General features: G+C 34.0%; 1 protein-coding gene across 1 annotated transcript; it reads right to left on the bottom strand.

The window, feature by feature from the left end:
* Window positions 1-6,121: 6,121 nt before the first annotated feature.
* On the bottom strand, window positions 6,122-12,707 carry LOC136379497 (mitochondrial-processing peptidase subunit beta-like). Its single transcript, XM_066346907.1, is given in 3 exon segments — window positions 6,122-6,999; window positions 7,001-7,757; window positions 12,662-12,707. Coding segments are annotated over 3 exon segments (1,122 nt in total). The 3' UTR covers window positions 6,122-6,680.
* Window positions 12,708-18,321: the final 5,614 nt, after the last annotated feature.

Below are 18,321 nucleotides of genomic sequence, written 5' to 3'. Positions count from 1 at the left end.
GTCTTTAACAACTCCTTTAGTTTGACCTTTTTATATTTGCATTAAAGGGTAGCGTTTGTTTTTTCTTCTTCTGATTCTTCTTTCTTTTGATTCTGCTTTCTTTTTAATTCATAAGGAAGATGAAGAGGTCTGTTTTGTATTCTGTTTTAAAATTTTTAATATTTAGAAAAACTTTCTAACGAAATATTTACCCTTAAGTTGCTGCCTTTAATGGATTGCCAGACAATAAACAAATGCAAAATATTATTGCCTTGAAATATTTAAATACCTAACATTACATTTTTTTCACTTAGATGTTCACAGGTTGTATTTTAATTAAATGAATTATAGTTTTCATTTTAGTTTCTACACGTTGGATCAAAAACTAGAAACTATGTAACTTGAAATAGATATGTTTCCTGCACCTTTAGGATTTGGGATTTGATGAAGAAAGTGGCAGGAGAGTTATAGTCTATAACACATGGCAAGATTTCATTCAAAGCTTAGACCTGCATAAGGGGAAATCTCTCCTGAGCTATGATTTTTCACAGTTAGTGGTTGGAGCAGACCACTCAGAAGAAGAGCAGAGGACTAGATCTTCCTGGGAGAAGGAACTCAGAGAGGGGTTAAATGTGTCTCAGTTATGTCACTTATCTGTAATTTGAAGTCTTTTATAATCACACGATTTGTCTTACCTATGGCATATTAGATGTTGGGTGTAGTTTTGAAAGGTGTGCAAAGTAGGTATACTCAAAATGACTTAAATATGTTACTTGGGGCTACATTTAAAACAACAATATGCAAAAATTTAATTTGGCAGAGGTGAGCTTTTTAGTCCTTCTTGTCTGCTGTGTAGAAATAAATAACATGTGACCATTTTACGACAACACACAGGGGCTGTCTTTGGCCCACTTTTATAACAAATTCTAAGCGTGAAACATGCTTATAATTTATTTTGTTTCCTACTCTATGTACTGAATGATTTAATCTATATTGAACAATAAGCATGTTCTTTTAGAAGGGTCATTGTGAAGTTTTGTCATTGATAAATTTATCATGAGGCAGCATACACTATCATAAATGATTATAAATTAAAGCTATTTTGCATCTATCAGACACAGTAAATTGTTAGAATATCAGTTTAATTTTAAATTGTTTCTTGAAACCAGATACCTTAGTTAAAAATTTGGAAAGTATTTTTACTTTCTTATGGATAAACTAAGCTTCAGTAAAAATAAAGGTCCAGAATGAAATTATACATACAAAATGTTCAAGGTACTAAGGAGGAGTATATGGTATTATTCTTCTGAAATGTTCTCTAAAAATATATGGGTTTTATAGAATAGAATTCAAGTTATGATGCACCAGGAATGGTAAAAATGAATAAAGCAATGTTCTTTCTAAAAGTAAAGTGACATTTGATCAACTACAATAATTTTTTTTATTTACACATGAGAAGAATTTCTTAGTGTCTATCAATGAGTGTTGTTCTAGTATTTCTTTCTTGTTTTTGAATAAAATTTAAAATGATCAAAGTAAAATTCCATTAAGAAACATCTTGTTGTAACTGTAGATTTGGATTATTTTAAGATTAATATCTCCCGTACATGTAAAAATTTAGTACATCTCTTTCCATAGGAAATATTTCTTGTAATATAATAATGGTAGTAGGTTGTACCTGTTAGCACTAAATAAAATATGCTCTTTTCTCTGTTTTATTTGCCAAAGTAAAGTTAGTAATATATGCTTTTTTTCTTGTCAGCATATCTTTAAGAAACCACCCTTTCTTTTTATGTTTTTTTGTTCAAGTGTTTTGGATGGGTCTTATTATATTACAGAGGTAAATTTGAGTTACTGAAATTTTAAAAAATATATTTTATTTATTCATTTTAGAGATGGGAAGAGAGAGAGAGAGAGAGAGAGAGAGAGAGAGAGAGAAGGGGGAGGAGCAGGAAGCATCAACTTCCATATGTGCCTTGACAAGGCAAGCCCAGGGTTTGAAACCGGCGACCTCAGAATCCCAGGTAGATGTTTCCCAGGTAGATGTTTTATCCACTGCACCACCACAAGTCAGGCTGGAATTTTTTATTCAATATACAACCAAGCAGTGCTAAATGCCAAGGACATATTTTGAGAAGTGGGTTGGTAGGCAATCTCATCATTGTGTGAACAGCACAGAGTGCACCTACACAAAGCTAAATCTGTGCAAAACTTAGGCTATATAGTATAACTTGTTGCTCTATGCTATAAACCTATACACCATGTAACAGCAGTGAATATTGTATGTAATTGTGTTTGTGTATCTACACATATTTTAAGGTAAAAAAGGTATATGAAAAATACAGTAAAGAAGATAAAAAACTGGTACACATGTATAGGGTATTTAGCATAAACAGGTTGCATGAATGGAACTTGCGCTGGGTGAATGAATGAGTGAGTGGTGAATGAATATGAATACATTATTGTACAGTACAGTAGACTTATTAATACTGTATCACAAGGATCAGTAGGGTTAAAAAATCAAGACAGAGAGATAAAGGAACATAGGGGATTGTACTGACAATGTGTTTTTGGCTATTGCTTATTAGAGCAGTGCTTAGATTTGTGAACTTTGTTATATAGATATATGGAAGTTGTTTAACATGGAGAGAGTATAGAAATGAGGACTTGATATTTCAACTTTGTAAATTTGTTTTCGGTTTCATTGACCATATCAGGCTCACTTTGGCATTAAATTGATGGTAGGAATAAGACTTACCTATGCTGTACATAATTATAACCTGAACATATATATGTTCAAAGTACAGGACAGGCTGGTTCTATACTAGCACAGAAATTTTTCACTAAAGTTGCAGTGGCACTTGATAACTTGTTAAGGTAGCTTCCATTCACACTAAGGTAGTGTCCTTGTATAGGATCTTAGGTCCTCAACAAGGAATTTACAACAATACACTTTTCTGACCACCCTGCTAGATCTGAGAGGGACACAGTACCCTCTGAGAACGTAGCTCTGAGGGGACAAATTTCTCTGTGCTGCAACTGGTCAGTGACTGACTGATTGGGTATAATCTATATTTTCAAAATTGAGGTGCTTTGAGTGAGAGGGAATCTATTGTCAAACCACACAGATAATATTTCCATCAGAGAAAAAAATATTCTCCTGAAACACATATCCTTCCATTTCTTGCAGGAAATTTAGCTCTATTATAATCGTATGGGAACAATGTTGTATATGCTTTCTGTCATTGAGTGAAACGTTATGTGGCACATGACTGTATTATATTATCAGACTTGTCATCTGAATAGAAATAGTACTTTTGTGAAAGAAGTGAAGGAAGAATCAAGTGTGCAAGACAGATGAATATTGCTTTTCCTTTTTTAACTGGGAAGTTGCATGGTTACCACTTTCCTATATAGGAGGAAAATAATGAAGGAAAAGACACATTTAAAAAGTTTTGAATATTAAGCTGAGATGAGACCTAGGAGTACACTAATCAAATATTTTTAATTTACAGATAAAGAAACCACGGTCTATAAATATTCAAGCTCAAGATCAAAGAGCTACATAATTATCTATGAGCCATACTTGTCAAATGACAATATTATTGTCATTATTGAAAAAAAACCAAGTAATTATGAAAATTTCATTTATATAAATCACCATTAAAATATAATATAGGAAAAGGGAAGGTCTGGAAAGAATTTTTGCTACTACAGGGTTAAGGGCATATAACATTTTATTATAGAATATACACTAAAATTAAGGTTTGAAGGTAACAGAATATACCTATGGTTTTAAGGTTTAATACAATTTAACTGTTTCTGAGAATAAAAACAAGATGCCAAAGATAAGGAACCTGGTAACTCTAACTTCACCTACTAGGCATTCAATTCCTTTCATCATAGTTCAGACAAACAATTTTTGGGGAAACAAACAAGTTATGTTTGATATATGCTGGTGGCAACTGCATAACCTCCCTAGCAATTTGTCTCTTCCTCTTTATAATAGGGATAATTGTACAGTGCTTGTTACTTACATAGTATATTGAGTTCCTGTTGCCAAATGATATAGACCCCTGTGTTTAAGATATGTCTCTACACATAATATTATCATCAATTTAATGGCTTTATAGTTTCACAAGGAGATCTTCATGACCACTTTGAAAGATTTATAAGGTTTGTTTTCATTTGGAAATTCTTGTCTGAGAATTAGCATGAATGATATGTAGGGGAACCAAGGGGCTATTAGATATTTTAAGGACAGCACTATAAATGGTAATTACTAGCTCAAACATGTATTTGTTCCAATGAAATATAACCCTCCAATTACACCTCATTTTTAGCAGTAATATATGGCCTTTCTATAAACAAAGTGTGGGGTTTTTAAACACCTATTAGAAATATATATAAAATACATTAAATTCATAAAGAAAGAAGCATGACTTCTAAAGCCAAATGATCTGGTGTTTTAAGGAGTGCACACAGAAGAATAATATCCTTTTATTATTTCATTTCAAAATTAACTTAGTAATAGAGACCAGTGAAGATAAGATACTGATGAATGGAGAAGATTGAGGAATTAAATTAGCAAATTTTTTATTAATTATTACTTACTAAATAATTATTAATATCAGTTTAGAATTTTTCTCAGGAAAATTGTTATCTTAAGCCATATGATCATTGCTTTAAAAGAAAGCTAACCTCTTTTAAAATTTCATAACAGAATTTAAAAATACAATTACTAAGCCCTGGCTTGGTAACTCAGTTGGTTAGTGTCATCACAATACACCAAGGTTGTGGGTTTGATTCCCACTTAGGGCACTAACAAGAATCAACCAACAAATGTATAAATCAGCGGAATAAACTGATGGTTCTCTCTCTTCTATTTTCTCTTTCCCTCTCTCTCCCTTTATCTCTCTCTCTAAAAATCAATTTAAAAAATTAAAATACAGTTACTTTAAAGGAGTGAAATTCTTTTACATGACATATGAACTGAACTTTTGAGTTTTTTACACAAGATTTCATAAAGGAAAATCATGTATATATTACTCTTCTTTATAAAGCAAAGTGTTTAATGTGTCAATACATGATTTTCAAATATTGAACTTATTTATTTATTTATTTATTTATTTATGACAGAGACAAAAAAAGAGACAGAGAGAGGGACACATAGGGACAAATGGACAGGAAGGAAGAGAGATGAGAAGAATCAAGTCTTTGTTGCAGCACCTTAGTTGTTCATTGATTACTTTCTCTTATGTGCCTTGACTGGGGGGCTACAGCAGAGTGAGTAACCCTCTTGCTCAGGTCAGCAACCTTGAACTCAAGCCAGCCACTTTGAGCTTTAAGCCAGAAACTATTGGGCTCAAGCCAGCTCAATGGGTCAAGTCTATGATCCCATGCTCAAGCCCACAACCCCACACTCAAGCTAGTGAGCCCACACTCAAGCTGGATGAGCCCTTGCTCAAGCTGGCAGCTTTGAGATTTCCAACCTAAGTCCTCTGTTTCCCAGTCTCATGCTATATCTACTGTGTCACCACCTGATCAGGCTGGACATTACTAAATTATATTTTTGCGATTGTGCTAACCCTCACTAAAATGAACCTTACCAATTTATGGAATGAGTCTTTACTTTGGCTAATATGTTCATTATTGACTCTGTGAAGTTTTATTATTAGATAAAAAATATTTGGAATTTTAGGAAACTACAGTTGAATTTGAAGTAATTTTTTCTATCTATAGATGTACATTTTAAAGCTAGTACAACTTTTCATTGTATAACATTATGAACAATAAATCTAAGTAAATTACATGTATAGGAATATGAAAATAAATTATTGTAGTCCCCTGTTTCTGCAGGTTCACTCTCTTTGGTTTCAGTTACTGTAAAGCCAGTGGCCACCACTATCATGGCCATGCAAGTGCAGAAACTGGCTTCTTCTTCAGCACTCTGCATTCTTTTCACTCTCCCTGCAAAACTGGCTGAGCTCACAAAGACCCCTCCTCCAGTAAACATCAGCAAAACAATGGTTCCTCCCAACAGTAATGCAATTCCCAATTTGCAATCAACTGCCCAGCTCTGAAGGCAAGCACACAAGTGGCTGCCCAGCACTAATTTTTTTTTTTTTTTTTTTTTACAGGTTTCTGCTCATTTTAATACCACAGTAGTCATGGGCCCAAAATTTTAAAAATTGACCAATCTTAGAAACTTTCAGAGCTTGACAGTTACTAAAATCAATCTTTTCAGAAGTGTCTTTAATTATAGATTTATCCAATTTGAATGTTTTACGTATTTATACCAAACATTAGAAACATCTGCCAATTCTAAATAGCACCTTTCTCCCCCCCAGGAACTTGTCGAGATGGTAAAAGCAAAGAAAGCCGCTCAGGAGCAGGTGCTGAATGCAAGCAGAGCCAGGAAGTGATTCGGGATGGTCTTTGTTATGTGTGAGTTTTTATAATAAAACTGAAACTACTTTACACGTGTTCATTGTCGACACTATACTTACGGTGATAACGTAATTTCTCAGAGATTTATTATTCACTGCGGTAGTCATATCCTTTGCAAATTTGACACAGTATTTCATTCAGATTTCCAAATATACAATACATGTTCTTTATTTTCTTTGGGGTGGATGGTTTAAAATTTGCCAGTCTGTTTTATAAATATGTATGTTCAAAATATTTTGATTAAGAGAATTTTAATCACGAAGCCAGCACATGTCACTGCGAATCTTGTTATAATCTGGTAGTTGCTCAATGGGACCAACAGCAGCAATGGCTGGACTCTTATCATAGATATATTTGGTACACACTTCTCGAATTGTCTCAGCGTTCACAGCATCCACTCTTGCTTCCAGCTCAGGGATGGGAATTCTTCTATTATAGCATAACATTTGCCTACCAATATCTTCACAAATTGGGGTGGAACCGTCAAGTTGCAACAACATGTTTGTTTTCAAAAGGTTTTTGGCCCGTGCAACTTCACTTTCAGTAACACTTGTACAGAGTCGTATCCATTCCTCCCCCAAAAGAGCGATCCCAGTTGCCAATCAGAGTGTTCGCAACCATGAGACAGATAGTGTCTGGATGTGCCCAACCAACAGCCTCAACAGCTACAGCAAGGTGTGCCAAAGGCATCTTGTCATCTCGCACTCGGATCTCACTTCCTGTGAATTTGCAGGGAGGCAAAGCAGGTATTTCTCCTTTGTGTGTGGACAAAGAGCCACCAAAATGAAACTTGGCTAACTCCAGCAGTTCATCATGGGAAACTCTTCCAGCAGCAGCAAGTACAATCCTTGGCCCCTTATAATGTGTGGTTATATAATCCACTAAGTCCTTACGATTTATAGATTTGATATTTTCAGTTGGCCCCAAAATTGTCCGTCCAAGGGCAGTATTTTGATAAGCTGTGGCATGAAGATAATCAAAAACAACTTCTTGTAAATTGGTTTCAACTTCCTGCATCTCTCTAAGTATTACTCCACGTTCACGTTCAATCTCTGCTTCTCCCAATGTGCTATTTTGTATTATATCAGCAAGAATTTCTACAGCTCTTGGCAAATCTTTAGAAAATGCTTTGGCATAATACACAGTCTGCTCTCTGGAGGTATAGGCATTGAGGTGAGCACCCATGTTTTCAATTTCCAGTTCCAGGTCTAACTGGGATCTCTTTCTGGTGCCCTTGAAAGCCATATGCTCCAGAAAGTGAGCCGTTCCATTGTTCTTCTCATTTTCATATCGACTTCCAGCATCAATCCAGAGCCCAACTGCCAGCACTAATTTTTAACAATAAAAGTGAGCAAACTAAAAAAATACAAATTTTACAAAGTCATTTTCACAACAGTTATCTATGGTCAACTGTGCTCAGAAAATATTTAATGAAACATTTCAGAGATAACAATCCATAAGTTTTATTTTATTTTATTTTATTTTATTTTATTTTATTTTATTTTATTTTATTTTATTTTATTTTATTTTATTTTTCTGAAGCTGGAAACGGGGAGTCAGTCAGACAGAATCCCGCATAACCTGACCGGGATCCACCCGGCATGCCCAGCAGGGGGCGATGCTCTGAGGCATCGCTCTGTTGCATCCAGAGCCATTCTAGCGCCTAAGGCAGAGGCCATAGAGCCATACCTCAGCTCCCGGGCCATCTTTGCTCCAATGGAGCCTTGGCTGTGGGAGGGGAAGAGAGAGACAGAGAGGAAGGAGAGGGGAAGGGGTGGAGAAGCAGATGGCTTCTTCTGTGTGCCCTGGCCAGGAATCGAATCTGGGACTCCTGCACACCAGGCCATGCTCTACCGCTGAGCCAACTGGCCAGGGCCCATAAGTTTTAAATTATACATCAGTCTGAGTAGTGTGAAGAAATCTTACACCATCCCACTCTGTCCTGCCTGGGACATGAATCGTCTTTTTATCTAGTACATGCACACTGTATACTCTGCCTGTGCAATAGTCACTATCATCTTTGTTATCAATTCAGTTACTAAAAAGAGAAAGAGAGAACACAATTATATAACTTTTATTACATTGTAGTTATGATTGTGTTATATCTGGACAGCAAAGAAGCAAACATTCTGCCACACAATTAAGTAGCCAAATTAAGAAGTCTTTATTTTAAAGCCAATGCCTACATGGGGACTATAGTTGCCCAAATCTTGAGGCCCCGAACAAACTCAGGGGTTTGCTTTTAAAGGCAAAAACAAAGCAGGGGTGGGTGAGCACCTAGCCAAAGCAGTTTTCCAAAGTGAAACAGGCTTTTGGTTATCATTGGAACAATCTAAGGAGAGAGTGCTCAGCAAAGCATTTTACAAAAAACAAAAGAATGTGCTCGGTGTTATTGGTCTTTTACAGAGGTTGTTAAAGTAGCATCATGTAGGCTTTTCCAGTATCTAGAAACATCAGGGAACATTTATGGCCTTTACAAAACTAACATTATGGCTTTACACAACTCTTTTCATTTACTCATCTGCAAATTTTGCAAAACTTGTTTTATGGTCAGGGTATGGTGTTTCTAATTTTAAATTGTTCTTCTTTAGTATTTGTTATTATTGTTAATCTCTTCCTGTGCCTAATTTATACATTAAATTTTATTTTAAGAATGTATGTATAGAAAAAAACATAGTATATATAACATTTGATAGTGATCATGGTTTTAGGCATTCACTTGGGTTTTGGAGTGTATCCTCTCTGTATAAGGGAGGACTAATTCAGGAGATTATTATCAGTTTCTTAAATTGTACAAACAGTTGTTATTTAAATCTTCCATTAATGTTTCTGAGAACATACCAAAGAACATGTTATCTAATGTGACAATTTCCTTTGGAGATATTGTGTTTATTGTATATAAATATATATAATTGAATTATTTTTATCAGAATTATTTTGATGTGTTTATTTGTAGATGAGACATGGCTGAAGAAAGAATCACTGAACATGAGTGCATGTCAGTAGAAACCTTCAAAACTGTAAACCAAAGAGAAAAATGCTAAAAAATACAACAAAGCAATATCCACAAATGTGGGAGAACTACAAAATTTGCCATTTACAAGTGATAAATGGCAAATTTCTTCTTCTGCTTTCATCAGAAGAAGAACAGTGAGAGAAAGTAATAATAGGGGGAACTCAGGATTTTACATTTTAGCTTGAGTAACCATGCCTTTGGTTATGATCAGTGGGCATAATAGTTAATGAAAGAAAAAGCCTTCTTCTAGGAACTGGGATATCTGAACAGGTCTACATGACTTAATGAAATATGTGAGTGATCCACTTCTGCGCCCAATGGGATTGCTAGCAAATCATTTGTACTTCAAGGTTGACTGACTATGATCTGATTAACTCTCCCTTGAAATCCCAAAATCCTTGCCTCCCCCTTTTCTTCTCCATATTAAAAGAGTGACTGGGTAAAAGAGGTTGAGATGATTTGGGGAAGTAACCTTTATCTTCTGAGATAGCTGGACATCAGAATAAAGCACCCATAAAGAGTCAATCTCTGCTTCTTAACTACTGACAGGTAGCACAAACTCTGTGTTTTTTTTCTAGTTTCATTAAAAGAAGTATGAGATCTTTTGAAACTAATGTCAGATACCAAACCACAAATCAAGCCTGTCAGAAGACAACAAGCAAAATAAATGCAAACCCATAAAATAAAAATAAAAACACAAAGAAAGAAACTATACCTAGGCATAACTTCAAACTATAGCAAATCAAAGACAAAAAAAAAAAATTCTGACAGAAGCCAGAGAAGAATAATATCTTATTTATAGAGGAGCAAATATAAGAATTATTTACAACTTCTCAGAATCTATGCAAGAAGAGAGGGAGTAAAATATTTTGAAATGTTGAGAGTACCAAATAAGAATTCTGTACCCAATGAAACTTCAATAAAAGAACAGTGAAAAAAAATTATTGGCTGGGTTACTCAGTTGGTTAGAGCATTGTCCTGATACTTTAAGATTGCAGGTTCATACAAGAAGCAACCAGTAAGTGCACAACCATGTGTAACAACAAAGTGATATTTCTCTCTGTCTCTCGCTCTTTCTCTCTCTCTCTCTATCTCTCTAAAATCAATAATAAAAAAAGATTGTTTTCAAAAAAATTGAGGGAATTTATTGCTAATAGATATGCACTAAAAATATTTGAAAGACATTTTTAGAGAAATAAAATAGAGATCTATATAAAGAAAGAAAGAGCATCAGGGGAAGAATAAGTGAGGTGAAGATAAAAACATATTTTCACAGTTTTAATTGATATAATTATAACAGCTGTTTTTTTAAAAAATAATGACAATGATACATGTAATTGTATATACTTATGTAGGCTGTGAAGTGATATGTTATCTTAAAGTGATTATTTTGATTAGTTGTAAATGTTGTCAACAGAAAAAAATATGGTCGAAAATTATAAGAATTTTTATGTCAGCCTAACTGACAATTACAAGAAAGCAAAATCTTAAAGGACTGAGAAAATGCTCTGGAAAATGGCAGTTTTACCACGTATTTTATAAATCAGATCAAAGGGGAAGATGTAAAGAGTTACATGAAATCCATTGGTGATAGAGTGGGGAGACAGGAGAAAGACTGAAAATCGCTGGGATTTGATAAAAAAATAAAGCAAATAGACATAATCTTCTTTTACACCGGTGTTTATAAGATACTTAACAGTTAACAATTAACATGAAAATAACAATGAGGGTGTCTGTGGTTTCTGCTCTCCTGCTGTGGTTGCGCTTTGATATCCCAAAGGTATCTTATCAGGTATGTTATCTCAGATGCAGAAAAGACTGCAGGCACAGTTAAAATGCAGATTGACATTTGTTAGAGAAAAACACCACCCTAGGACATGACTGTTTTTAGTTAGAGAATTTTAATTTCAGACTGTTCTGTGTGTTTACTTTGAATCCTCAGTTTGTAAGGCACTGTTCAAGGTTTCCCTTGAGATTGTCAGGTTTAGGATAAGGCCTCTTTTTTTGTCTACAAAATATACTATAAATTCTAAAGAAGTCACTAAAAAAAGAAAAGAAAATATAACTGATATGTTATAAAGATAGAAAAAAAATGTATCCATATAAAACCAGAAAAGTTCAAAAAACTGTGGGAGACAAAAGAAGAAGAAAAAACAAAAGAAACACATTTTTAAAAGTAATGTGTGATAAATAGTAATTCAACTAAGTCAGTAATCACTGAGAATGTTAGTGGTCTAAATACATCAGTTAAAGGCATGTGGTAGGCATTTAGACAGACATGAACAAAGTAAGGGCAATTGGACAGGTGCCGACATTAGCAGAGCGAGGATGGTAAGCCAGGCCTAAGCTGAATTTTAGGTCCAGACCAGAAAAACAGCAAAACCAGACTCAGTGCCTTAGTGCTGACCAATCATTGGAGACCATGATGCTGAAAAGACACACCTGGAGAGCTGATGAATATCCTATTGAGATTTTTCCCTTAGAAGTCCTCCAAAGGGAGGACACAGCAAGCTCTCATTTATTGCTGGTGGAATACAAAATTGTAGAATTACTTTGGACAGTTTGGTTTCTTTCAAAACTATACAGACCATCCAGCAATTATGGTCTATGGTTTTTTTCTCAAAGGAATTGAAAATCTATTTCTATATGGCAATCTACTCCCAGATGTTTCTAATTTATTAATGGAAAAATTGGAAGCAACCAAAACGTCTTTCAGTAGGTTAATATATAAATATATTGTGGAACATTCAAAAAATGTAATATTATTGAGCACTAAAAAAAAATGCAATATCAGGCCATAAAAAGACATGGAGGAAACATAAATGCATTTTACTACATGAAAGACACCAATCGAAAAAAGGCTATTTATTCAGATTACAACTATATAACATTCTAAAAAAGGCAATTTATGGAGAAAGTAAATAGATCAGTGGTTGCTAGGAGGTATTGAGGGATGGGAACGATAGGCGAAGCACAAAGGATTTTTAAGGCAATGATCATATTACCACGTATGATATTATAGTGGTAAATATATGTCACCATAGATTTGTCCAAGCCCTATTTTGTGACTTTGTTAAATTAACATTTGTTATATACAGCCCCCACCCCTTGCCCCTGCAGGATGTTGACGGATGAGCTATGTTTCAACAAAATACCACAAGGGGATGTGAAGTAAGGAAGTTTATCACTCACAATTCCTGGAGGTAAAAAGCTCACCTTGAAGGGTCGTCCATATTCGGTAGTCAAGGCAGGGCGCCAACATTTTTTTTAATTAAACTTCGTGGTTGGAGTTATTTGGAGTTTCCAAGCTAAGGTTGGATTGATCTAATCAAACCAAAATGAACAGAGTTTTGGTAAGCTTTGTAGCTTTGTGTGGCTGAGCAGAGAAATTGAGCTTTCTGGGGGTGATTGAAAACTTGGATCTTATTAAAGATCATTCTGGAAGGTGGGAGAGGTGCTTATCACAGGGTAGTTTGAGGAGGCATATGAATAACTTCTATTTCCTTGTTACCATAAGGGTTGTTATCTAGAGCTTATGCTCAAGGGTGGGTAGTTTCAGTTTAAGGGCTCTGGAGGTAGCTTGACCACATATAATGAATGCCAAGGCAGTGATATCATGAAGTAGTTTAGCTAAACTCTCAATATCTTAAAATGTTTAACACCATGAGTGAATACTGATTTAAACTATGATGTTGGATAATACGGATATGTTGATGGAGGTTCATCTATTGTAATAAATGTAGCACTCTGGTGGAGGATTTTACCTGTTGATACTATGGAAGGTTAAACATGGGCAGAGACAGGGAATATATGAAAAATCTCTGTACTTTCTGTTCAGTTTTGTTACAAACTAAAACTGCTCTAAAAATAAATTTTATTTATAAAAAAAGTCAAATTGAGGTTTAGATCTGGGTTAGTGGATCCTACACCTTGGTTACAGACTGGATTCCAAGTTTTACCAGCTGAAGAACAGAATAACAAATTAAAGCAACATAGCAGGTACCAGATGCATCAAGTGAGCATACTACTCTGACAATAAAAATTCTGAAATTACCATAATGAGTGCTGTCATTGTCTCTACTTCATCATAAGAACACTTGATAATTTCCTTATATTGAGAGTCAGTTTTGAAGAAAAAAATTGAGAATTTCCCTGTAATAGTCAGGGACTCGATAGAAAAAGATAATACTTCTAGATTGGGTAATTAGAGGATAATTAAAAAAAAAACTATGTACACAAATGTTTCCAGAATTTAGGGCAAACAGAGGAATGATACAAAATTCTAGAGCTGGTAATAAATAGCATCGTTACCACTGAGGCTTGGAAAAGCAAGAGCAGGAAGCTGTTGACAGAAATCAAAAGGTGGTCTGTCATAGTGGGCTACAGTTACAGATATAATGAACCATGTGATCCAGTGGGGGGATAGCTCAGAAGAATAAGCACCCACAATCTCACTCTTCTCTCTCCCCTAAGTTTTCTTAGGTTCTTTATTGCCAACCCAAATAGAAACCAAGTGCTCATTGAGTCCTTTTGTATAAGTATACTGCCAAGACAAAAGGTAGTACGTTATAGACAAAAGAGACACTAGATCAAAGGAAGATATCTGGTGTATATAGAGAAACACTTAAAAAATGAGGGAGCTCAGTTCTCTTACACTATCTCAAACCTAAAAAAACCCTCAGATATCTTTGTCAACTATACGGTTTTAGTGTTTGTTTTTAAGTTTTGGCTCTGTTTTATACTACCATCAGCAGAAACATAAGCTTCTGAGCTTGCCAAGATGATTTTAGAAAAAAAAAATATTTCTACATCGTTTTTCACATCAGTGCATGGAATGTAAAAATGTAGACTATGTTACACAAGATTTAGAAAATCCTTTCTAGAACAACAAAAGAGAAAAGTCAAGCAATGAGAGTTTCCCCTAATGAAAGTTTGGCACTAGTCCTTTCATCAGACTCTTAAAGTCTCTGGAAGTCTAAATGGGTAGATACATAGGTAGGTATACAAGTAAGTAAATAGATTATAGATAGAAAGATGGATGGATAGATAGATAGATAGATAGACAGATAGAATCATACATACATACATACATACATGACAGATTGATAGACCATAAAATTTAAAATATATATATACATCATATATCTCTGCAGAATATGGTCACATGGAAGGCTTTAAGAAGATTCAGATAAACAACAAGAGAACACTGAGAGTTCAACCATGCCATTTAGTTAGGAAAATAGTTATAACAAAAAGTAACCTAGAACCTACAAGAAAACTAAGTAAAGTAATATACCATGTAAGACATGCAGGAAAAACAAGTGGGAAAAGATTAGTTATACAGAGTGGAGCAAAAATAGGTTTATATTTATTTAAATGAAAAATAATAAAATAATCAATAAATTATAATACAAGAGAATAAACTGTGTTTTGCACACTCACAACTATAAGCCTACTTTTGTCCCACCCTGTATTCTCAGAAAAAGAAAGGTATTATTTTTGACAATGCCACTTTTGTCCTCTTAAGGGAATGAGAAAATATAAATGTCAGAAACTGAGGTGAGATTGGCAGAGTTATGAAAATAATAAAAAACATTAAATTATTAAAATTGTGAAAGCTTTAGAAATTCACAGTAAGAAAATCTCTAGTGCAGCTATATATAAAAAGAATGTAAAAGGGACATATGATAGAACTTTGAAATAAATATGAAAGTATATTGACGAAAGTATTGAGTACCTACTATATTCCTGGCATTGCATTACCTAATGGGGAAGTGGATATATAAAAGAGGGGAGGGGAAAAGGAAGAAATAAAAGAGGGAGGAAAGGAGTGAAGGAAGAAAAATGAAAGATATGAAGAGAAAGAAAAGAAGGAAGGAAAGAAAAAAAGAAAGAAAGAAAGAAAGAAAGAAAGAAAGAAAGAAAGAAAGAAAGAAAGAAAGAGAGAGAGAGAAAGAAAGAGAGAGAGAGAGAGAGAGAGAGAAAGAAAGAAAGAAAGAAAGGGGGAAGGAAAAGGAAGGAAGGAAGGAAGGAAGGAAGGAAGGGGGAAAGGAAGGAAAGAAGAATATTAAGATTTCTGTTTGCATAATACTTTTATTCTTGGCAAAAAAATTTTTTTTAATTTTTTGTTATCAAAGTAAAAGACTAGGTCAGAAATGAACAGGATGTGGTCCATTAGATGGGAAGGCTAGTAAAGATTCTTCTGTAAAAATATCATATATATGAAATGAAGAATTGAATTAACAGTAATTACTTAAATAAAAATGGACATTATAAGGCAATAATCTAAAGAAGGTAAGAAGTTGGGTGTATAGAAAGTCTAACAATATCAACCATTATTTATGAACTGATTAAAACATGGTAGGTACTATAATAAACATTCAAATGTAGACTTAAGCTAAATTTGAATGTACATTTCTTTCACCACAACTCCATGAAATGAAGATTGTAGCTTTGGACTTGATGCTGAGAGACATGAACTGATTTCCCCAAGACAATGCAGTTATTAAACAGTAGGTCAACCTGACCCCAAATTCTATGAAGAACAGGTTCTGAAGAGCAGGGTTTTTTTTGGCTAATTATTACGTCTGAACAAAGTAATATAATTAACCAAATATAAAAATGTGCAAAATGTAAGAAAAAAATTGTTAAACTGAGGAAAGGCTTTGTTTGAAATAACAAAGAGGTCACCATGTACCAGACAAAATTTTAGAAAAGCAGAAAGTATTGAACTATATTCCAGATAAATTATAATTGTGAACTATAAAAAAATAAGATTTAGTAATATTTGAAAATTTAGAGAAGAACAATTACACTAAATTAATAAGATTCTTTTAGGTACCACTCTATTTTAGGATTCTTTGTTATCTTCTACTTTCAGCCACCAGATGGAGAAAGTCTTTAAGGTTTACATTGGCAAATGTTTATAGGCTAGGTCCAGAAGGAACACAGGCTATATCTTATATGTCACTATGGTATTTCCAAATCACAATCTAGACTAATGATTATTAAGATCTAAATTGATCTTCATATGTGCGTAGAAGAGAAGAAGGTTTAAGAGTAGCTAACACTCTTTGTGATAAACAAACAAAGAAATGAGGTAATAATTATGTGCTTTGCTGAGATGTGGGATTTATCAGTTATTTATTTTAATTAAGTGGCTATGCACTGATTGCAAAAAATTTAATTAACACAACACCCAGGAACACTAATTCTTGGTGGATTAAATATTTAGATTAAAAAAATAAAAGTTTTATAAAGAATTAGGTAGCAACTCATGTAAGCTTTCAATAATGAAGTCCTCTGTAATTATAGCATCAAGTATGGAAAACAGAAGGGAAATTATTAGATTTTTGAAGATAAAATTGATTGCAATAAACCCATAACAATTATCAAAAGAAAAGTTTACATCTGGGAAAATTTGTCAATAATTTTTAGAATCATATTTAATATATATTATCAATAAGGTCTCTTAAATAGTAAAAAAAACTTTTTAAAAAAACATAATTTGCAGAGGATTCTTAATGTTAGTAAATGATAAATATGAGTATGCAATACCATTAGTAATAAAAAAACACATTGACATGAAAAATTCTTCTACCCTAGCATATTGAGAAATATTATAATAAATTATTTTACAAGAGACTGTCTAATCCTGATCAGGCAGTGGCATAGTAGATAGAGCATCAGCCTGGGATGCCAAGGACCCAGGTTTAAAATCCCAAAGTCACCAACTTGAGTGTGGGCTCACCAGTTTGAGTGTGGGGTTGCCAGCTTGAGCATAGGATTATAAACATGACTCCATGGTCACTGTCTGGAGCCCAAAGGCATTGGCTTGAAGCCCAAGGTCGCTGGCTTGAGCAATGAGTCACTAGCTTGAGCAAGGGATCACTGGCTCAGCTTGAGCCTCCCACTCAAAGCACATATGAGAAAGCAATAAATGAACAACTAAGGTACCACAACTATGAATTGATGCTTCTCTCTCTCTCCCTGTCTGTTTGTCCCTGTTTGTCCATCTCTGTTTCTCTCTCTCTCACTAAAAAAAATGCTATGTGAGCATTGAGAAAATAAATAATCTCAAGCAACATAAGAAAGTGTAAATTGTTTAACATTTTTAATGTTTTAAGGCAATTGATATCAAATGTCTTAAAAAGGTATATTTTTTAAAAGCATTTAAAATTTTATTAACTTACCCTAATAAAATAGATACTTTGATATATATATATATATATATATATATATATATATATATATATATATATATATATATTATGACCTTACTTAAATTTTAAAATGTAGTTCATTGAAAAGATGGTTTGCTATTCATAGAGGAAGGGACATACCATATCCCTGAGGCCACAAGGGAAGCACCAGGGTTAGTCAGAAGGCGGAAGAATGAGGGGCTAAATGAAGACAAGTAAGAGAGTTTGCAGTGGTTTTCTTGGGAAGGCAAAACTGGGTAAACAGACTAGTGAGTTAAAATAATTTTGGCAGACTTTGGAACATAAGTATCACTGATTTTCTGGTATATGGGCCTGGGATGATCAGGGTAGGATAGTGCCTTGGAATGTAAAAAGTACATAAGAAAAGTAAGAGTTTTGGATTGGTTGACTTGTTTACATAAGGCATACTTGCAGGTGGGCCCTTTCCTATCACTTTAGAAATTAGCTTGTCCTGGGAGGAGCATTCTATCTTGACTCAGCAAGGCCCAGATGTCAAAACAGCTAAAGATACAGAAATTAAGAAAGCATAATTAATAAAACTTACAAGAGTATTAAAAGGCACAAAATTTCAGAAAAAAGTGCCTAAAACATGATAATATATAAAATATTAATCAATAGAATTACTTAAAGATAATGTTACAAATGCCCCCTTTC

This window comes from Saccopteryx leptura, chromosome 8 (assembly GCF_036850995.1).
Source record: "Saccopteryx leptura isolate mSacLep1 chromosome 8, mSacLep1_pri_phased_curated, whole genome shotgun sequence".
Lineage (NCBI taxonomy): Eukaryota > Metazoa > Chordata > Mammalia > Chiroptera > Emballonuridae > Saccopteryx > Saccopteryx leptura.
This window is presented reverse-complemented; position numbering and strand designations above follow the sequence as displayed.